The sequence below is a fragment of the Mesoplodon bidens genome, assembly GCF_964165515.1.
Source record: "Mesoplodon bidens genome assembly, chromosome: 9".
In the NCBI taxonomy this organism is placed as follows: domain Eukaryota; kingdom Metazoa; phylum Chordata; class Mammalia; order Artiodactyla; family Ziphiidae; genus Mesoplodon; species Mesoplodon bidens.
In genome coordinates, this window is record NC_138166.1 from 54,749,160 (window position 1) to 54,771,242 (window position 22,083).

Below are 22,083 nucleotides of genomic sequence, written 5' to 3' on the forward strand. Positions count from 1 at the left end.
CACTCTTTAAAATTATTCACATTTTGTTTTATTTTTCCCTTCTGTGTTTGTGTTTAAATAAAATTACTATGTTAATAGTGTAAACATTTTCCCATGTCATGAAATGTTTTTAAAAAAACATTTTACATGGTTGCCTTGGTTGTTAGTAAGATAAGCATTTTCGAATAATTTAAAAAACTGTTGATATGGACTGTTATAATATCTATTAAAAACAAGCCTAGGGCTTCCCTGGTGGCGCAGTGGTTGAGAGTCCACCTGCCGATGCAGGGGACACGGGTTCGTGCCCCGGTCTGGGAAGATCCCACATGCCGCGGAGCGGCTGGGCCCGTGAGCCATGGCCGCTGAGCCTGCGCATCCGGAGCCTATGCTCCGCAACGGGAGAGGCCACAGCAGTGAGAGGCCCGCGTACCACAAAAAAAAAAAAAAAAAAAAAACAAGCCTACTACATGCTGCGAGGCGATGGGGTACTCCCCCAAAGGCAGAATTTTGTCGTAAAGATCAGGATGTCTTTTGTTAGCTCTCTTTTTAATGGCTGGACATACTATTTCTTGCAAATAGTTTAAGCTGTTTTCATACTATAATAGAACTGGAAGAATTAGGACACTTTAAACTGGACAAAACCTCCTTCTTTAGTCTTGAAACTTTGTGAATAAACTGGCATTCTTTGTTTCCTTGAACAAAGAATTTACTTGTCATAGGGATTTACATTATATCTTAATCCAACTTGAGTTAGCTTTCTTCCTCATTGGAGCGTTTAAGCATGGAGTGGAGCTAATTTAATAGTTTAAAATTTTTCTAGTTTTATCCTATTCTGGGCTGTGGGGAATGGGGTCTTTTTTAGTTTAATTTTTTAACTTTTATAGAAACATCTAACTTTGAAAACATGTACCTTTTAAGGAGGCTTGTTAATTATCTTAGAGTTTTATGGAGTCTTTGTGAGTCCTACATTGTCTTTCCTGTAGTAGACATGCCACATGTTTACTAATTTTTTAAAAATCAAATCTTACATAGAAAAAGGTTCCAGGGAGTTTAATTGTATTCTGGTTCCTATTCTTGACATTTACTTTATGGTGGCAGTTGGACATCTTAGAGAAAATGTACAGCAAATTAAGAGATAAGAAAAATCTATGTAATTAATTTTATGACTTTATTTTTATAATTCCTTTTTGTAGGTTTTGGAAAAGTCAGGACTAGAATAAACTAATAAATATTAATTCGACAAGTGTTATGAGAGATTGTTATGTGCTAACTATAGAAGGATACATAGAAATCAGACAGAGTGATTTGCTGTAGAAGTTGCATTAATTCTTACTAGGAAGACTTGTTTTGAGTCTACTTTGATAAGTCTGTAAGGTCACTTTTTTCTTTCTGATTAAAGTCTGATGACCATGATGGATCTGAGATTGAGGAAATAAAACAAGAAATAACTCAATTGCAGAATAGTGTCTTTCAGGAAATTTATCATGAGCAGGAAGAATATGTAAGTATTTGATGCTTTGAAATTTTGAATTAGTTTTTACTGTAAAAGTTGAATTCAAATATCCATTTTTATGAAGTGTACTATAATCAAAAGATCAGAGATTATATTGGCATAGTTAAGTTGGTATAGTAATGTTTGTGAATTTAGAAACTAATTTCTGATGACAAAATAATTCATAACCATTGTGCCAAATGTGAAAATTACAGAAAAGTATATGGAAGAAGAAACATCATCTGTAATGTTCTCACTCAGTGGTAACAGTAGTATAATCACATTTAACTTTTGAGTTAACTTCCTTTTAGTTTGCTTTCTGCTTGTTTTTACAAGAATCGAGATTATAACACACTTTTGCATATTGCTTGTTTTCTGTTGAAGATAAAGCCTAAAGATTTTTTCCTTTATTAAAATCGGTATGAACATCATTTTAGCTTAAAACTGCAATGAAAAAATTAATAGGACATCATAATTTAGTTGAAGAATATAACAAAATAAAACTACTGGGTTGGGGGAAAGTTCTACCGTGAATTTTTGTGACTTTGGAAGAGTCAGTCAGCATATTTTGTCTTTAAAATGGAGAGAATATTGTATTTTATGTTTCAGGGATGTTATGGGAAAGAAGATAAGAAACAGTGCCTCTGAAAAATAAAAATACTATGAAAATAATAGGCATTTTAAGTGTTATGCATTATTTAGCAAACTTATCTGTGTGTGCTTCATTGTTCACCTTATGAACCTTGGATAAAATAGCTATCTCCCAGGAACTTGATAAGTATCTAGAAGTTTTACTGAATAAACATGTGATGTGACTCTTCTAAGGATTCTCAATTTACACATTTGCTTCAAAGTAGCTTTTGTAGAGCTACATGTTAATTTTTTCTTTCAAGGCTTTTATGATTTTTTTCTTCCTAAAATGAAATAGCCATTATTTAAAAATGTTACTGTGTTCTGTTTTTGTTCTGTGTTTGTACTGTGTTGTAGTATTTTGAGAAATAGTGACAATTTTATGACTCAAATTGGTTTTTCATCACACTTTTTCATTTTAGCTTGTGAGTGAGTATGGACTTCTGACCTTAGGCAAGGTTTTGTGCCTGTATATGTATATTAAGCTTAAAATTGGTAATTAAGTTTTTCTTCTGTTAGTAAGATGGTAATTTAGAACCAAATGACTCTTGGTTTTCATTTAATATTTCTTGTAGTAGAAGGCAAAATCAGTGATTATATATTTTATGAGGTTATATATATTATTAGATAATATATCTTGTTAGATATATTATAAGGGAGATACCAACATGTCACAATTGAATATATATTGATCTATAATAAAAATGTTTTTTAAATTTAGGAGAAGCTGAATAGCTTGGTGCAGAAATGGTTCCCTGAGCTTCCTCTACTTCATCCTGAAATAGGATTACTTGAGTACATGGTAAGCTTTGTTTCCCCTGAGAATTACTATTCTGCAGAGAGTGTTGAAAAGTGATGACGTTAAAATTATGTGTTGGTGTTAAATTTATAATATCCTTACTTTATGGAAATGTTCCTGAGGAATGGTTTTTAGGTATTATTAGAACTTTTCTCAAGACTGTCTTTAATACTTGCATACTATATTTATATCAATTTGCATGTTTTTAATTTTTATATCAATTTTTATATCAATTTGCATGTTTTTCTTTGTTTTCTCTTTTCCTCATACCCACTCAATACATTGCATTGCACTTATTTGAATTACAGGTGTTTATTTTTTGAAGTGATGAAGCAGTTTAGCTTCTGTTCCAGGTTAGAATAAAAGCAGGACACTGGGCTTCCCTGGTGGCGCAGTGGTTGAGAGTCTGCCTGCCGATGCAGGGGATGCGGGTTTGTGCCCCGGTCCGGGGAGATCCCACATGCTGCGGAGCAGCTGGGCCTGTGAGCCGTGGCCTCTGGGCCTGCGCGTCTGGAGCCTATGCTCCGTGGTGGGAGAGGCCACAGCAGTGAGAGGCCCACGTACCGCAAAAAAAACAAAAACAAAACAAAACAAAAAAAACAGGACACTGATAGTCATGAGGAATTTAAACAGAATTTATCTTTTAAGTTAAAGCAGGCAGGATTCAAAGTCTGGGAGATCAGTGTATTAGAAGGACTCTGTGGAGCAGGATTGGTAAACTTCGGCTCTCAGAGCAGAATCTGTTAGCTCTGTGTTTTATATTGTCTGCTAGGGATGAGGGACTAGATGAGATATTTATTCTTTTCTCTTTTTAAAAAATTTTATTTATTTATTTTTGGGTGCATTGGGTCTTCATTGCTACACGTGGGACTTTCTCTAGTTGCGGCGAGTGGGGACTACTCTTTGTTGTGGTGCGCGGGCCTCTCATTGCGGTGGCTTCTCTTGTTGCGGAGCACAGGCTCTAGGCACGCGGGCTTCAGTAGTTGTGGCTCGCAGGCTCTAGAGCACAGTCTCAGTAGTTGTGGCTCACAGGCTGAGTTGCTCCACGGCATGTGGGATCTTCCTGGACCAGGGCTCGAACCTGTGTCCCCTGCATTGGCAGGCGGATTCTTAACCACTGCGCCACCAGGGAAGCCCAAGATGTGTATTCTTTAAGATTGTCATTAAGTCCATGATAATAGCTTAAATACAGTACATAAAGGGATGTTCACATAGACTTGTGAACTCATAAATATGTAAGATTAATAAGTCCCATAAATTGTTAAAGCAATTACTGTATAATCTTTTCAGACTAAACTTTAAAATAATGTAGTGTTTTTCTTGCAGTTATTTAACTCTTGCTTAGAGACTCTCTCTTACAGGATGGGTGAGTGAATATGTGGTGCTATATAGGACTTGATAATTAATTTAAAGAATATGCTTATCTGTTTTATTGTGGAAGATTATAAAAGGTTTGAATTGTGGCTTATGGATGCCTTTAATTATTTTAAGATGTTTTCCTGTGATGTATCCTTAGGAAACCCCTGTAGATTAGGTATTGTAGCTTACTTAAATATACTGACAACACTTAAAAAAAAAACCAGAAAATAATTTCACAACCCCTCTTACTAAAACTATACCACAGTAAAACTCAGCTTGATTTAAAATGTTGATAGTCTTGCAGCTCTATTTACAATAGCCCAGGGATGGAAACAACCTAAATGTCCATCATCGGATGAATGGATAAAGAAGATGTGGCATATATATACAATGGAATATTACTCAGCCATAAAAAGAAACGAAATTGAGCTATTTGTAATGAGTTGGATAGACCTAGAGTCTGTCATACAGAGTGAAGTAAGTCAGAAGGAGAAAGACAAATACCGTATGCTAACACATATATATGGAATTTAAGAAAAAGTAAAAAATAAAATGTTGATAGTCATGTTTTAGTGCAAAAAAATTATTCCTTTTAAAAAGTAGCAGAAATACCTAATAGAGTTAAATTATTTAAAAGCCATTTTCACTTTTGAGGATTCCACTTCAGAGGCAGGGGTGTTAGAGTTCACAGTAGTCATAATTTTTAGACATCTCATTCCCATTGTACAGTCCCCTTTTTATTTGTCATCATTTTAATATTTTTTAGGAAACACATGAAGTTTTCCAAGTAAACATCAGGGTCCCTTGGAAGCACGTCTGGTTCATTCTAGTCATCTTCAGAATCTGTTAGAGAGCTGTTGCAATGATTAAATGTATGGTCATTACATTTTGGGTGGGAGTTTAAGAGCCAGGAAATAGAAAAAATATGAAACTTTAAATATTTTTATTTATTGGTGTCTCCAGTAGGGTTGATGTCCAATCCATCTAATAGTATGCAACTAATTTTGTTGATTATTTAAAAGTGCTGGGATTATTTGGATTCTTCAACTGTAACAAAACCTTGTGCCTAGAACTCTGGTGGTCTTCTTACAATGAGCTTGGAAAGGGATCTTCTTGATGCTGAGCCCATGAAGGAACTTAGCAGGAAGCGTCCTTTGGTATGTTCTGAGGTTAACGGGCAGATAATTCTTTTAAAGGTAAGTTTAAGTTCTTTGGACTTGTGGGAGATTCAGAAGTATAAAGGGGAGTGATGGTGGTACTTTTCAGGAAAGTAAAGACCCACTGTTTATTTTCTAAATTATATGAATTGACTGGTATGATGATTATGCTTCCAGTGTGGTTGCCAGAACTAATACTGAATTTAAAGTTTCTCTCATTTCCCTAAATAATGTATGTCTTTAATAGAATATACTTGCTTTCCTTTTTTCGGGTGAACTTATTACATTCTAGCCAAGAGCCTTTTAAAATTCTTGTTTTTCTTACATTTCTCTTTGAAATCTCAACTATTTTGCCAACACAGTCTTCTGTTCTTTGATTTCTTCTCTTCATTGACCTGGAAAACTGTTAATCATGATAGTAGGATAATTACTTTGGCCTTAGTGAGTGCATATTGTAGAGTGTATATTAAGCTACTGGTAGAAATGTTCTTTTCTTTCTATATCATATCATTTAAAGCAGATAGAAAAAGTACTTTTACAATTAAAAAAATAAATTTAGATATATTTTAACTTATATAAAAATCTAATTTAAGTTGGAATGATATATAATTAGAGTGAGATTTTTAATCTTGGAATTGCCAATCCCTCTTTTTTTTTTTTTTTTTTTTGGTACAAGGGCTATTCTGTGGATGTCGACACAGAAGCCAGGGTAATTCAGAGAGCAGCCGCGTATCACAGCGCTTGGAGAGAAGCTAAAGAAGAGTCTGGGTTGCTACCATTGATATTCCTATTTTTGTGTAAGGTAAAGTTTTTATGCTAATCTCTTGCAGAAAACATTTTATTTAAAGTGTGTTTTAGCTCCAAGCTTTAGAGAAGTAATTAATTCCTTTTAATTTTTTTAAAATTGAAGTATATAGTTGATTTACAAGATTGTGTTAGTTTCAATGTACAGCATAGTGATTCAGTATATTTGCAGATTATATTCCATTACATGATAATGGGTATAATTCCCTGTGCTACACAGTAAATCCTTGTTGCTTATCTATTTTATATATAATAGTTTGTATTTGTTAATCCCATACCCCTAATTTGTCCCTCCCACTTTCCCTCTCCCCTTTGGTAACCACAGGTTTGTTTTCTATGTCTGTGAGTTTGTTTCTGTTTTGTATATACATTCATTTGTATTATTTTTTAGATTCCACATATGTGATATTATATAGTATTTGTCTTTCTCTGACTTATTTCACTAAGCATGATATTCTCTATCCATGTTGTTGCAAATGGCAGTATTTCATTCTTTTACATGGCTAATATCACATTGTATATCTACCACATCTTCTTAATCCAGTCATCTGTTGATGGGCATTTGGGTTGCTTCCATGTCTTGGCTATTGTAAATAGTGCTGTTATGAACATTGGGGTGCATGTATCTTTTAGAATAAGTTTTTTTGTTTTTTCTGGATATATACCCAGGAGTGGAACTGCTGGATCATATGGTAGTTCTATTTTTAGTTTTTTGAGGAACCTGCATACTGTTTTCCATAGTGGCGACACCAATTTACATTCCTACCAACAATGTATGAGGGCTCCCTTTTCTCCACATCTTCTCCAAAATTTGTTATTTGTAGATTTTTTGATGATAGCCATTATTACAGGTGTGAGGTGATACCTCATTGTGGTTTTGATTTGCATTTCTCTAATAACTAGTGATATTGAGCATCTTTTCATGTACCTGTTAGCCATCTGTATGTCTTCTTTGGAAAAATGTCTATTCAAGTCTTCTGCCCATTTTTTGATTGTTTGGTGTTTTTTGATATTGAGTTGTATGAGCTCTTTGTATATTCTGGATATTAACCCCTTGTTAATTGCATCATTTGTGAATATTTTCTCGCATTTCATAGGTTGTCTTCATTTTGTTGATAGTTTCCTTTGCTGTGCAAAAGCTTTTAAGTTTAATTAGACAGTCTTTTCAAAAGGTGGTGCTGGGCATGTAAAACAATGAAATTAGAGCATTCCCTTACACCATATATAAAAATAAACTCAAAATAGTTTAAAGACCTAAATGTAAGACATGAAACCATAGAACTCCTGGAAGAGAATGTAGAAGAAACAGTCTAACATAAATTGTAGCAATATTTTCTCCTATCAGTCTCCCAAAGCAAAAGAAATAAAAGCAAAACTAAACAAATGGGGCCTAATTAAACTTAAAAACTTTTGCACAGCACAGAAGTAATTCTTTCCAGAAAAGTTATTTTGTACAGTCATTGTATACTAAAAATATATTGAAGAATTTTTCACTTAGATTCTCGTTCTCGATTCTCGTTCTCTGTTTTGCTTCTCAGTCTGATCCTATGGCTTATCTGATGGTCCCATACTATCCTAGGGCAAACCTGAGTGCTATTCAGTCCAGCATGCCTTTAACTTTAGAAGTAAGTAAAAAACCTTATTTCCATGGATGTATTAAATGAGAAAAATAACATCTAAAGTTTATTAAGGATATACTACATGCTTTATACAGTGTACAATTTTGACTCATTCTATTTAATTGTCATATCAGCCCTGTGATATGAGTTATCCCATTATATACAGATTAGAAAAATGAGGCTCACAGAGATTAATGTGACTTGCACAGGGTCCCTCATCCAGTGGCTGAGTTGGGACTTGGAAATTGGGTCTTTTTGGCACCAAAGCCTATCCTTATAGCTATTAAGTTGTGCTGTATGTAAATTGTGTAGTATAGCACTTGGTATTATAAGTTTTAAGCAATAGCTTTAATTTCTATCGTAAATTTTAATTAGTAATAACAATAAAGGATGCCCAGATTACCCAGTAACACTATTTCAGTCTCTTCTTCTTTTCTAGGTGCTTTCTGCTCATTATTTGTAATCCAAGTCTTCTTAGAGACTGTAGTTTCTAAGTCATACACACCCACACACACACACACACACACACCCATACACACAGACACCACACGGTATTACCAGTTACATAATCAGGACTTCTGTCCTTTAATTCTTTCTCTATGCGGTATTCTTTTTAAAGTTTCATTTGGAGGAAGCTTAGTCACTTCTGGAAAAGTCTTTTAATTAGAGAAAACGTTCAGCTGTTAAAATGATTTGTCTACTTCCTGACTTCTTTTGTATGTACTTGTCTATAGGAAGCTTTAAAGGTCATGAAAGGTGTTGCCCAGGGCCTGCATACATTGCACAAGGCTAACATAATTCATGGATCACTTCATCAGAACAATGTATTTGCTTTAAACCGTCAACATGGAATTGTTGGAGATTTTGACTTCACCAAATCTGTGGTAAAATATAGTGGTTTTATAAATAAATTCTAGACTTCATTTAGTATTATTTATTATTATTAGTCAGTAGTTCAGCACTTTTACATCGTATGGTAATTTATTATAAGACCTTTGCCTTCAGTTAAGGTGTGTCATGTAGTGTAAGCAATTATGTGTTATCAGGTAGGTGCTGAAACAAGAGTTTCTAAAGTTGTGCATTATATTTTTTAATCGTAAGTCTTAGGAGCAACCTGAAATTACAGTCAATGGCATTGACAACATTAGCATTAGTTAGTTAATTCATCAAGAAACATTTAGTTGCTGGAAGTACACAAGGAAAACTAGGTGGCCATCTCCTGTCTCCCAGTCTACTGGTACCCTCCCCCTCAATAGATTAAATTTAGATATATATACTTTGCTATTTTTTGATTAATCGGCATTTTTAGAAACTTGGGAAGCTTGGACTTTTCCATTTAATTCAAGTTCTAGTTTGATGACATTGCCTATGAATTTTGGTGTCATGTTACCTCAGAAGAGGCAGTTTGTGGGAATAACAAAATCAGACAATTAAAGAGCATATTGTGATCTTTTTTTTTTTTCTTTTTGGTAGAATGGGCAATTTCAAAATACAATCACGAGGGGCTTCCCTGGTGGTGCAGTGGTTGAGAGTCTGCCTGCCGATACAGGGGACATGGGTTCGTGCCCCGGTCCGGGAGGATCCCACATGCCGTGGAGCGGCTGGGCCCGTGAGCCATGGCCGCTGAGCCTGCCCGTCTGGAGCCTGTGCTCCACAGCGGGAGAGGCCACAACAGTGAGAAGCCCATGTACCGCAAAAAAGAAAAAATAATCACGAGGGAGCAGTTCTCTTTGTTAAAATAACAGCTTTATTGAGATATAATTCACATATCATAATGTGTATAATTCACTACTAATTTTAATATGGTCAAAAAGTTCTGCATCAATCACCACTGTCTAATTCCAGAACATTTTTTATCATCCTCAAAAAGAAACCCCATACCGGTTTGCAGTTACTCCCCTTTTCTTTCTCTACGCAGCCTCTTGGAAACCTCTAATCCATTTTCTGTCCCTATGGATTTGCCTGTTCTGGACATTTCCTATAAATGGAATCATGTGTGGCCTTTTGTGATTGACTTATTTCACTCTGCGTAATGTTTTAAAGGTTCATCCATGTTGTAGCATGTGTCTAAACTTCATTCCCTTTTAAAAATGCCCAAATAATATTTCGTTGTATGGATATGCCATATTTTGTTTTTACCTTCATCAGTTTGTGGGCATTTGGGTTTCCACTTTTTGATTATTATGAATAATGCTGCTATGAAAATCAGTATACAAGTTTTTGTGTGGAGATATGTTTTCTTGGGAGTGGAATTGTTGGGTTATATGGTAACTCTTCTGTGTTTCACCGTTTAAGGAACAAAACTGTTTTCCAAAGTGGCTGTACTGTTTTTCATTCTCATCAGCGATGTATGAGGATTCCAGTTTCTCAACATCCTTGCCAATATTTTATTGTCTGAGGAGTTCTCTTTTGACTAGTAAAAGTCATAATGCTTTTTTATCTTTTTTAAAGATTTTTTTTGATGTGGACCATTGTTTTAAAGTCTTGATTGAATTTGTTACAATTATTGCTTCTGTTTTATGTTTTGGTTTTTTTGGCCGCGAGGCCTGGGGGATCTTAGCTCCCTGACCAGGGATCGAACCTGCACCCCCTGCATTGGAAGGCAAAGTCTTAACCACCAGACTGCCAGGGAAGTCCCCATAATGCTTTATTTGTTGGTCGTCTGCAAGTTATAGGATAATGCCACCTGTCTGTATACAGTTTCAGTGGTGTTCATGTGGTACCTCAAAAAGAAGAGAAAATGTAAAACTGTAATGAAATGCTGGATTATAGAGGATTTATACATAGTAGATTTGCTGAAATGTTTATTTTATGTTTATTTATTTGAAAATTAGGATAACATCTTAAGAAAAATAACTGAACTGTGAATTTTAAAAAGTTCTCAATTCATAGGGATCCTGGTTAGTTTACCTTTTGAACATGCCATTTGCACAACTATAGATACGACTCCAAAGAATTCTTCCTGTTTTATACTGATTTGTCAGCTGTTATTATCCAACAAAACGTTTTTAATCTCTATTTAAAATTATTTACTTTGAAATATTGATTAAACTCACCTTTTGCTGCATTTTTCACCCTACTCTCAGATTGAAGTACTAATCAGGAAGGGTAATTTGAAAAGTAGACTGTAGTCAAGAGCATTGCTTTTCATACTTCATACTGCATGTGAATCTCCTGGGGATCTTGTTAAAATGCAATTTTTAGAAATTGAGGTAAAATTAGTATATGATACTATATGTTTCAGGTGTACGTAAAATGCAGATTTTTATTCAGCATTTCTGGGATGGAGATTTTGTATTTCTAACAAGCTCCCGGGTGATACTGTAGCTGCTGGTCTTTGGACCACACTCTGAGGAGCAAGGATAATGATGGTAGTGATATGTGCTAGGTAATTATTGTGCTGATTACCTTTACCTTTACAATAACTCTGTAAAGTAGTTACAAATAAATTAATTTCCTTTTTACAAATTAATTAATTTAGACTCAAAGTGGTTAAAGCCCAAGATCACATAGCAAATAAATGGCAGAGTGGGAATTGCAGTCAAGGTTTGTCTGAATCCAGGGTTCATGTTCTGTGTCGTTCATCATCCTTTGACACATTGGAAATGGTGTACTTAGAAAATGGTCAGTAAGGAAGTACTTTGTAAACTTGCGGTTTTTAGAAGTTATTTAGAATTTTCAGAATTAGAAAATAGCACTGCCTCTAGCCCTTATGAAGTATGTTTTTTTAAAAAAGGGTACCAAATTCTTAAAGAATCACTGGTTCTTAATTTTTAATCTGCTGGAATCTACAATGTGAAATGTAACCATAGTCTCACTGTTAATTTCATGAGACTGATTTTAAGAGCAATTCATAATAGTGGAAATTAGGTAAAAATATTTGAAAGCAAGAGAGAATAAAATATTTCAAATGAATATTTTTTGTGTTGATTAAATGCAGATTAGTTCACAGAATGCTGCCTCAACTGTGTTGCCTTTAAAATATTTAACCTACTGTTTTTGTAGAGTCAGCGAGCCTCAGTGAACATGATGGTTGGTGACTTGAGTTTGCTATCACCTGAATTGAAAATGGGAAAACCTGCTTCTCCAAGTTCTGACTTATATGCTTATGGCTGCCTTTTATTGTGGGTATGTTATTTTTTTTTATTGAAACAGATAAGTCATTTATTTATATATATTTCAGTATAGAAAGTGATGGTTTGAAGGGGCTTTCCTCAGTATATTACTCTGAATAAAAAATAGTGGTAGATTTTTAGTAGAAAAAAATTTCTTCCCACTTGTTTTTAAAAGTTTGTCATAAAACTGTTGCTCTACAGTTGATCTTTGAACAACATGGGTTTGAACTGCCTGGGTCCACTTAAGTGCAGTTTCATTTTCAGTAGTATATACTGTAGTACCACACCATCCATGGTTGCGTGGATACAGAGGAGCCAGGGATATGGAGGGCCAACCATAAATTCTATGCAGGTTTTCAACTGTGCCAAGCTTCGGCACCTCTAACCTCCATGTTGTTCAAGAGTCAGCTGTACTTCTTATCATCTGTTGTGTACTTCTTTCTAAAAATTGGCTTGATAATATGTTTTACATAGCATGCTACTGTCTTAGTTTTATTGAAGTCAAGATTAACAGTGAGGATGGTTTTGTCCTGTATTAATCTGGAAGTAATTCATGCATATATGGAAAATTAATATTAAATGATATTAAATGAGCCTTGAGTAAAAGTTCCTGCTTTGAGTGTAAACCAAATAGCTATTTCTAATTCATGGTTTAAACCCATTCTTCCTGTGAAATATGAGGGATTAAGTGTTAACAAGGGAAAGATGTCTGTTCTCACTTCTTCTGTTTAACATTGTACCGGAGGTTCTAGCCCAGGGGTCAGCAAAATTTTTCATAAGCGGCCAGATGGTAAATAGTTCAGGCTTTGTGGGACATACGGTTTCTGCTGCTTTAGCCTGAAAGCAGCTATAGACAGTACATAAATGAGTGAGTGTCTCTGTTCAAATAAAACTTTATTTATGGATATTGAAATTTGAATTTCATATAATTTTCATGTGTCACGAAATAGTATTCTTTGATTTTCTTTTAAGCATTTTAAAATGTGAAAACCATTCTTGGCTTGCACGCTGCATGAAAACAAGCAGTGGGATGGATTTGGCATACAGGCTGTAGTTTGCTAATCCTGGTTCTAATCAGTCAAATAAGGCAACAAAATGAAATAAAAAGCATACAGTTTGAAAATGAAGAAGTAAAGCCATCTTTATTTGTAGATGATGTGATTAATTATATAGAAAATCTTTATGAATATTATATACATAAATGCTACTAAAACCAACAAATTTAGCAAGGTTGCAGGATACAAAGTTAGTATAATAATTAGGTTTCTATATACTAGGAAATTGGAATTAAACAGTCATTTACAGAAGTATAAAAAATATGGAGCTTTTAAAGCTAAATTGACAAAAGACTTGCAAGATCTATATACTGAAAACTACAGAAGTATTGTTGAGGGAACTAAAGAAGGTGTAAATAAATGGAGAGATGCGCTATGTTCATGGACTGGAAGAATCAGTGTTGTATGGATGTGAGTTCTTCTCAAATTGGTCATAGTTTTGATACAGTTTCAACAAAACTCCTTCTAGGCTTACTTTTTTTTTTGACAGTAATTGACAATCAGATTCTGTAGTTTATATGAAAATACATGGGATCTGGGATAGCTAAAACAATTTTGAAAAAGAATACAAGTGGAGGATTTTAACTGATTTTAAGACAATAAAATTACAGTAAATCAAGACAGTGTGATATTGATGTAAAGTTAGACATAGATCAGTGGAACAGAATAGAGACAGTAGAAATAACACCCACTAAAATATGGTCAGTTGATTTTTGACCAAGGTGCCAGGACAGTTCTATGAGGGAAAAGATAGTCTTCAACAAATGGTATTGTAACAATTGGATATCTGTACATAAAAAATAAACTTTGACTCACTCATTGTACAGTGTATAAAAATTAACTCTAAATGTATATTAGACCAGTATGTAAAACCTAAGTCTCTAAAACTGAAGAATAACATACAGGAGAAAATCTTACTGAGTTTGGCAAAGATTTTTTGTAATAGGACACAAAAAACATCAAGTATAAAAGAAAATAATTTGGATTTCATCAAAATTTAAAATTGTGCTCTTCACAAGACACTGTTACAAAAATGAAAGGCAAGTCATACACAAACTTGGAGGAAGTATTTGCAAAACATATATCTGACAGAAGACTTCTATCCAGCTTACAGTGAACTCTTACAACTGAATAATAAGAAGACAACTCAAAAATGGGCAAAATATTTAAATAGGCACTTACCAAATAAAATGTCCAGATGGTAAATAAGCATGTGAAAACATGCTCTCAATATCATTAGTCATTGGGGAAATACAAATTAAAACCAAAATGAGATACTACCACATGCCCACTATAATGTCTAAAATTAAAAATACTAAACACATCAAGTGTTGGCCAAGATGTATAGCAACTAGAACTCTCATATTGCTGAGGGGAATGTAAATGTAACAACCACTTTGGAAAACAACTTGGCGGTTGTTAAAAGGTTAAACATATACCTATTATATGAGCCAGTTGTTTTACTCCTAGGTATTTAGCCAAGAGAAATAAAAGCATATGTCCACACAAAGACTTGTACAAAAATATTCAGACAGTTTATTTGTAAGAGCCAAAAAATGGGAACAACCCGAATGTCCATAAACAGATGAATGGAAAAAGTCTGCTATATATTCATTGGACTACTACTCAGCAATAAAAAGGAATGAACTATTAATACAGGCATGCCTTGTTTTATTGTGCTTCACGTTATTGCACTTCGCATATATTGTGTTTTTTATATATTGAAGATTTGTGGCAACCCTGCATGTCAGATGATGGTTAACGTTTTTTAGCAATAAAGTATATTGTTAAATTAAGGGATGTACATTGTTTTTTATTCTTTTATTTTTAACATCTTTATTGGAGTATTAATTGCTTTACAGTGTTGTAAAGTTTCTGCTGTATAACAAAGTGAATCAGCTATATGTATACATATATCCCCATATACCCTGCCTGTTCTGTCTCCCTCCCACCCTCCCTATCCCACCCTTCTAGGTGGTCACAAAGCACCAAGCTGATCTCCGTGTGCTATGCAGCTGCTTCCCACTAGCTATTTTAGATTTGGTAGTGTATACGTCAGTGCTACTCTCTCACTTCGTCCCAGCTTACCCTTCCCCCTCCCTGTGTCCTCAAGGCCATTCTCTGTGTCTGCGTCTTTATTCCTGTCCTGCCCCTAGGTTCTTCAGAACCATTTTTTTTGATTCCATATATATATATATGTGTTAGCATATGGTATTTGTTTTTCTCTTTCTGACTTCACTCTGTATGACAGCCTCTGGGTCCATCCACCTCACTACAAATAACTCAATTTCATTTCTTTTTATGGCTGAGTAATATTCCATTGTATATATGTGCCCTATCTTCTTTATCTATTCATCTGTCGATGGACACTTAGATTGCTTCCATGTCCTGGCTATTGTAAATAGAGCTGCAGTGAACATTGTGGTACATGTCTCTTTTTGAATTATGGTTTTCTCAGGGTATATGCCCAGTAGTGGGATTGCTGGGTCATATGGTAGTTCTGTTTTTAGTTTTTTAAGGAACCTCCATACTGTTCTCCATAGTGGCTGTACCAATTTACATTCCCACCAACAGTGCAAGACGGTTACCTTTTCTCCACATCTTCTCCAGCATTTATTGTTTGTAGATTTTTTTGATGATGGCCATTCTGACCAGTGTGAGGTGATATCTCATTGTAGTTTTGATTTGCATTTCTCTAATGATTAGTGATGTTGAGCATCCTTTCATGTGTTTATTGGCAATCTGTATATCTTCTTAGGAGAAATGTCTACTTAGGTCTTCTGCCCATTTTTGGATTGGGTTGTTTGTTTTTTTGATATTGAGCTGCATGAGCTGCTTGTATATTTTTGGAGATTAATCCTTTGTCAGTTGCTTCATTTGCAAATATTTTCTCCCATTCTGAGGGTTGTCTTTTCATCTTTTTTATGGTTTCCTTTGCTGTGCAAAAGCTTTTAAGTTTCATTAGGTCCCATTGTTTATTATTATTATTATTTTTATTATTATTTTTTTTGGGGGGTACGCGGGCTTCTCACCGCCGTGGCCTCTCCCATTGCGGAGCACAGGCTCCAGATGCGAAGGCTCAGCAACCATGGCTCACGGGCCCAGCTGCTCCGCGGCATGTGGGATCTTCCCAGACCGGGGCACGAACCCGTGTCCCCTGCATCGGCAGGCGGACTCGCAACCACTGCGCCACCAGGGAAGCCCTATTTTTGTTTTTATTTCCATTTCTCTTGGAGGTAAGTCAAAAACGATCTTGCTGTGATTTATGTCATAGAGTGTTCTGCCTATGTTTTCCTCTAAGTGTTTGATGGTGTCTGGCCTTACATTTATGTCTTTAATCCATTTTGAGTTTATTTTTGTGTATGGTGTTTGGAAGTGTTATAATTTCATTCTTTTACATGTAGCTGTCCAGTTTTCCCAGCACCACTTACTGAAGAGGCTGTCTTTTCTCCATTGTATATTCTTGCCTTCTTTATCAAAGATAAGGTGACCATGTGTGCATGGGTTTATCTCTAGGCTGTCTATCCTGTTCTGTTGATCTATATTTCTGTTTTTGTGTCAGTACCATACTGTCTTGATTACTGTAGCTTTGTAGTATAGTGTGAGGTCAGGGGGCCTGATTCCTCCAGCTCCATTTTTCTTTCTCATGATTGCTTTGCCTATTCGGGGTCTTCTGTGTTTCCATGCAAATTGTGAAATTTTTTGTTCTAGTTCTGTGAATAATGCCAGTGGTAGTTTGATAGGGATTGCATTGAGTCTGTAGATTGATTTGGGTAGTAGAGTCATTTCACAATATTGATTCTTCCAATCCAAGAACATGGTATATCTCTCCATCTGTTGGTATCATCTTTAATTTCTTTCACTGCTGTCTTATAGTTTTCTGCATACAGGTCTTTGTCTCCTTAGGTAGGTTTATTCCTATATATATATATATATATATATATATATATATATATATATATATATATATATATATATATATATATATATATAATTTTTTTTTTTTTTTTTTTTTTTTTGCGGTACGTGGGCCTCTCACTGTTGTGGCCTCTCCCATTGCGGAGCACAGGCTCTGGACGTGCAGGTTCAGTGGCCATGGCTCATGGCCCTAGCTGCTCCACGGCATGTGGGATCTTCCCAAACTGGGGCATGAACCCATGTCCCCTGCATCGGCAGGCAGACTCTCAACCACTGCACCACCAGGGAAGCCCTATTCCTAGATATTTTATTCTTTTTGTTATGGTGGTAAATGGGAGTGTTTCCTTTATTTCTCTTACAGATTTTTCATCATTAGTGTATAGGAGTGCAAGAGATTTCTGTGGATTAATTTCATATCCTGCTACTTTACCAAATTCATTGATTAGCTCTAGCAGTTTTCTGGTAGCATCTTTAGGGTTCTCTATGTATAGTATTGTGCCATCTGCAGACAGTGACAGTTTTACTTCTTCTTTTAGATTTGGATTCCTTTTATTTCTTTTTTGTCTCTGAGTGCTGTGGCTTAAGCTTCCAAAACTATGTTGAATAATATTGGTGAGGGTGGGCAACCTTGTCTTGCTCCTGATCTTAGAGAAAATGGTTTCAGTTTTTCACCTTTGAGAACAATGTTGGCTGTGGGTTTGTCTTATATATCCTTTATTATATTGATGTAGGTTCCCTCTATGCCTACTTTCTGGAGAGTTTTTATCATAACTGGGTGTTGAATTTTGTCAAAAGCTTTTTCTGCATCTGTTGAGATTATCATGTTTTCATTTCTAATTCTGTTGATTTGAGTCTTCTCCCTTTTTTTCTTGATGAGTCTGCCTAATGGTTTATCAATTCTGTTTATCCTCTGAAAGAACCAGCTTTTAGTTCTATTGATCTTTGCTATTGTTTCCTTCATTTCTTTTTCATTTATTTCTGATCTGCCCTTTATGATTTCTTTCCTTCTGCTAACTTTGGGTTTTTTTGTTCTTTCTGTAATTGCTTTAGGTGTAAGGTGAGGTTGTTTATTTGAGATGTTTCTTGTTTCTTGAGGTAGGATTGTACTGCTATAAACTTCCCTCTTAGAACGGCTTTTGCTGCATCTCATAGGTTTTGGGTCATCATGTTTTCATTGTCATTTGTTTCTAGGTATTTTTTTGATTTCCTCTGACTTCTTCGGTGATCTCTTAGTTTTTTAGTAGCATATTTAGCCTCCATACGTTTGTATTTTTTACAGTTTTTTCCTGTAATTGATATCTAGTCTCATAGCGTTGTGGTCGGAAAAGATACTTGATACAATTTCAGTTTTCTTCAGTTTACCGAGGCTTGATTTGTGACCCAAGTTATGATCTATCCTGGAGAATGTTCCATGAGCTCTTGAGAAGAAAGTGTATTCTGTTGTTTTTGGATGGATTGTCCTATAAATATCAATTAAGTCCATCTAGTTTAATGTGTGATTTAAAGCTTGTGTTTCCTTATTTATTTTCATTTTGGATGATCTGTCCATTGGTGAAAGTGTGGTGTTAAAGCCCCATACTATGATTGTCTTGCTGTCCATTTCCCCTTTTATGGCTGTTAGCATTTGCCTTATGTATTGAGATGCTCCTATTTTGGGTGCATAAATATTTACTATTGTTATATCTTCTTCTTGGATTGATCCCTCGATCATTATATAGTGTCCTTCTTTGTCTCTTGTAATAGTCTTTGTTTTAAAGTCTATTTTGTCTGATAATGAGAATCGCTACTCCAGCTTTCTTTTGATACCCATTTGCATGGAGTAATCTTTTTCCATCCCCTCACTTTCAGTATGTGGGTCCCTACGTCTGAAGTGGGTGTCTTGTTGACAGTATATATACGGGTCTTGTTTTTGTGTCCATTCATCCAGTCTGTGTCTTTTGCTTGGAGCATTTAATCCATTTACATGTAAGGTAATTATCGATATGTATGTTCCTATTACCATTTTCTTAATTATTCGGCATTTGTTTTTGTAGGTCTTTTCCTCCTCTTGTGTTTCCTGCCTAGAGAAGTTCCTTTAGCATTTGTTGTAAAGCTGGTTTGGTGGTGCTGAATTCTCTTAGCTTTTGCTTGCCTATAAAGGTTTTAGTTTCTCTGTCAAATGTGAGTGAGATCCATGCTGGGTAGAATAATCTTGGTTGTAGGTTTGTCCCTTTTAGCACTTTAACTATGTCCTGCCACTCCCTTCTGGCTTGCAGAGTTTCTGCTGAAAGATCAGCTGTTAACCTTATGGGGCATTCCGTTGTATGTTATTTGTTTCTTTTCCCTTGCTGCTTTTAATATTTTCTCTTTGTAATTTTTGATAATTTGATTACTATGTGTGTTGGCATGATTCTCCTTGAATTTATTCTGTATGGGACTCTCTGCGCTTCCTGGACTTGATTGACTATTTCCTTTCCCATGTTAGGGAAGTTTTCAACTATCATCTCTTCAAATATTTTCTCAGACCCTTTCTTTTTCTCTTCTTCTTTTGGGACCACTATAATTCGAATGTTGGTATGTTTAATGTTGTCCCAGCAGTCTCTGAGCCTGTCCTCAATTCTTTCCATTCTTTTTTCTTTATACTGCTGTGTGGTTGTTATTTCCACTATTTTATCTTCCAGGTCACTTACCTGTTCTTCTGCCTCAGTTATTCTGCTATTGGTTCCTTCTAGAGAATTTTTAATTTCGTTTCTTGTGTTGTTCATCATTTTTTGCTGCATACAGAATTCTGGGTTTATAGTTCTTTTCTTTCAGTGCTTCAGAAATGCTGTGCCACTTTCATTGGGCCTTCATGGTTTCTCATGAGAACTCCACTGTCATTTGAATAATTATTCCTCTTATAGGTAATGTGATGTTTCTCTCCACCTGTTTTTAATACTTTTCTTTGTTTTTAGTTTTCTGAAGTTTGATTATGATGTGTCTTAGCACGGATTTCTTTGGGTTTACTCTCTTTGGGGTTTGCTCAGTTTCTTCAATTTGTTTATGTTTTTTAGCAAATTTGTGAAATTTGGTTCAGCTGTTATTCATATAACTATTTTGTTAGTCCTACACTCTTTCTCCTTTTTTTCTGTGACTCTGATGATACAAATTTTGGATCTTTTGTTATTGTCCTACAGGTTCCTGAGGCTGTGTTCATTTTCTTTCTGTTGTTCAATCCAGATATTTTCTGTTTTTCTATCTTCAGTTTCATCAGTGCTTTCCTCTGTCATATTCATTCTACTGTTAAGCCAATCCAGTGAGTTATTTCTGTTGTTCTGTTGTTTTTCATTTCTAAAATTCTATTTGGTTTTCTCTATGTCTTTTGTCTTCTTTGCTGAGACTTTCTATTTTTTTTTCTTTCATGCATGCTTCTAATTGATCTCTAAGCATTGTTATGATGGCTCCTTTAAAATCCTTGTCAGATAATCCTTGCATCTGTGTCCTGTTGATGTCTTCTGTTGATTGACTTTTTGTCATTTAAGATTTTGTTGGTTTTAAACTTGACATGTGATTTTTGATTGTAGCCTGAACATTTGGGGTATTATGTTCTGAGACTCTGCATCCTATTTAATCTTCCTTTTTTGAAGACAGTTACCTTGTTTAGGTATAGTGTACAGTTTCAGATGACTTTAGATCTTCAGCTCCCCATTGAGCTCTGCTGACACCACCTCAGCAAAAGTGGAATGCTGATTTATACTACTTTGCCTCTTCTCGTTCCTGATGGCTGGGAGTGGAAATTCATCTCTCTGTTGAGTGCAGGGAGCAGGAGGAGCAAAGTGTTAAACTGTTACTGCTTCACTACTGCCTTATTCCACCTCTATGTACCTTGTTGCTACCTGGTGAGGGTATAAGTTTCCTTTCCCACTGGGTCCTCCTGTCACTTGGGGAGTGGAGAGGGAAGAATAGAGTGCTGGCTAACACTGCCTCACACTGCTTTTTCCACTTTGTTGCTGCTGAGTGGTAGTAGAAGATAGCTCTCCACTGGGTCCCACTGACAGTACCCCTTGGAGTAGATTGCCAACTAGTGCCATCACATACAACCTTGTTCTGCCCTTTTGCTGATGAGTACGGGTGGGAGTTCAGCAGAGAAGTGGGAGTTCAGCTCCCCATTCAGCCCCGCTGACACAGTTTTTCCTTTGGTGTTTGGCTGGAGTAGAGGCTGTTACCAAAAAGGTTTTCTGTTCTTCTAGACTACCCTGTTCACAGTCCTTTAGCTAGATGGAGCTGGCTTTTCTTGGGGCTCTTTTGGTCTGTGGCTCTTGCCATTTCTAGGTTGCAGGCTTCTCTAGCATCCTTTGTGAGATATAGGAGAGTCAGAAATAAAACCCAGGGAATTCACCATTGTGTCATTTCTTAGATCCCAAGGTTCCTAGCCAGTTCACTTTCTTATTTCCATTTTAGCTTCTTATTTCCACTTTTCAGAGTCTTCTTAGGTTTGTTGGTTATGTTTTATTCAGATTTTATTTTAAGAGGGAAGACTGGTATGGAATGGGACCCCTTGAACACCTTGGGAACTGAATGCTTTTGCAGAATGTCACCACTATATCAGTCTTACTTCTGTTAGGTCCTCAGTGCTTTCTTTTAGTCCTTTCACCTGCCCACAGTCAGTTCATTCTCATATTTCCCTCAATGATTACTTTAAACCTTTTACTGCTTTCCTCAAGCCCCTACCTAAATCTTATACCCGTTCTTTTCAGTAGACCTTGCCTCTTAATTTTTTTTTAACTGAGATCATATATGTGATTTCCATAAAATTTCAGTGCTTCTGTCTACAAACTGGTCACCTCTTTACCTGGTCTTCTGTCTTCTACTCCTATCTCAGAGAATTAAAGTGCTCCTTCTCTAGTGCAAGCTATCTGCATGTGACCTTGACCCCATTCTCTCTCCTGTTCTAATACCTCACTTTTACCATTCTTCTGTTTTCACTGTATCTTTAGTCTATTTCTTTTCTTTTTATTCTTCACCTTTCCTTTAGCCTAAAAATACGGTTAAGTCTGATCTATCAGGAAAAAAATATCCACAGTAATTACTTTACCCATTGCTTTCTGTGACACAATACCTTCTAAGTTCTTCTTTTGCCTCTGTGACTGGGCATTTCTTTTACTCCTCTTTCCTGCCTATCTGTTAAATTTTAGTGT

The 22,083-nt window shown here is 35.6% G+C and overlaps 1 protein-coding gene across 1 annotated transcript in view; it reads left to right on the forward strand.

The window, feature by feature from the left end:
• Positions 1 to 22,083, forward strand: part of STK31 (serine/threonine kinase 31) — a gene marked incomplete at its 5' end in the record, with an annotated part of 86,135 nt that overhangs the window by 41,711 nt on the left and 22,341 nt on the right. The window contains 7 exons of the mRNA XM_081244606.1: positions 1,379 to 1,480; positions 2,823 to 2,903; positions 5,330 to 5,455; positions 6,093 to 6,218; positions 7,759 to 7,845; positions 8,574 to 8,723; positions 11,845 to 11,967. Coding sequence (XP_081100732.1) covers positions 1,379 to 1,480; positions 2,823 to 2,903; positions 5,330 to 5,455; positions 6,093 to 6,218; positions 7,759 to 7,845; positions 8,574 to 8,723; positions 11,845 to 11,967 — 795 coding nt within the window. The remainder of the gene's footprint in view (positions 1 to 1,378; positions 1,481 to 2,822; positions 2,904 to 5,329; positions 5,456 to 6,092; positions 6,219 to 7,758; positions 7,846 to 8,573; positions 8,724 to 11,844; positions 11,968 to 22,083) is intronic.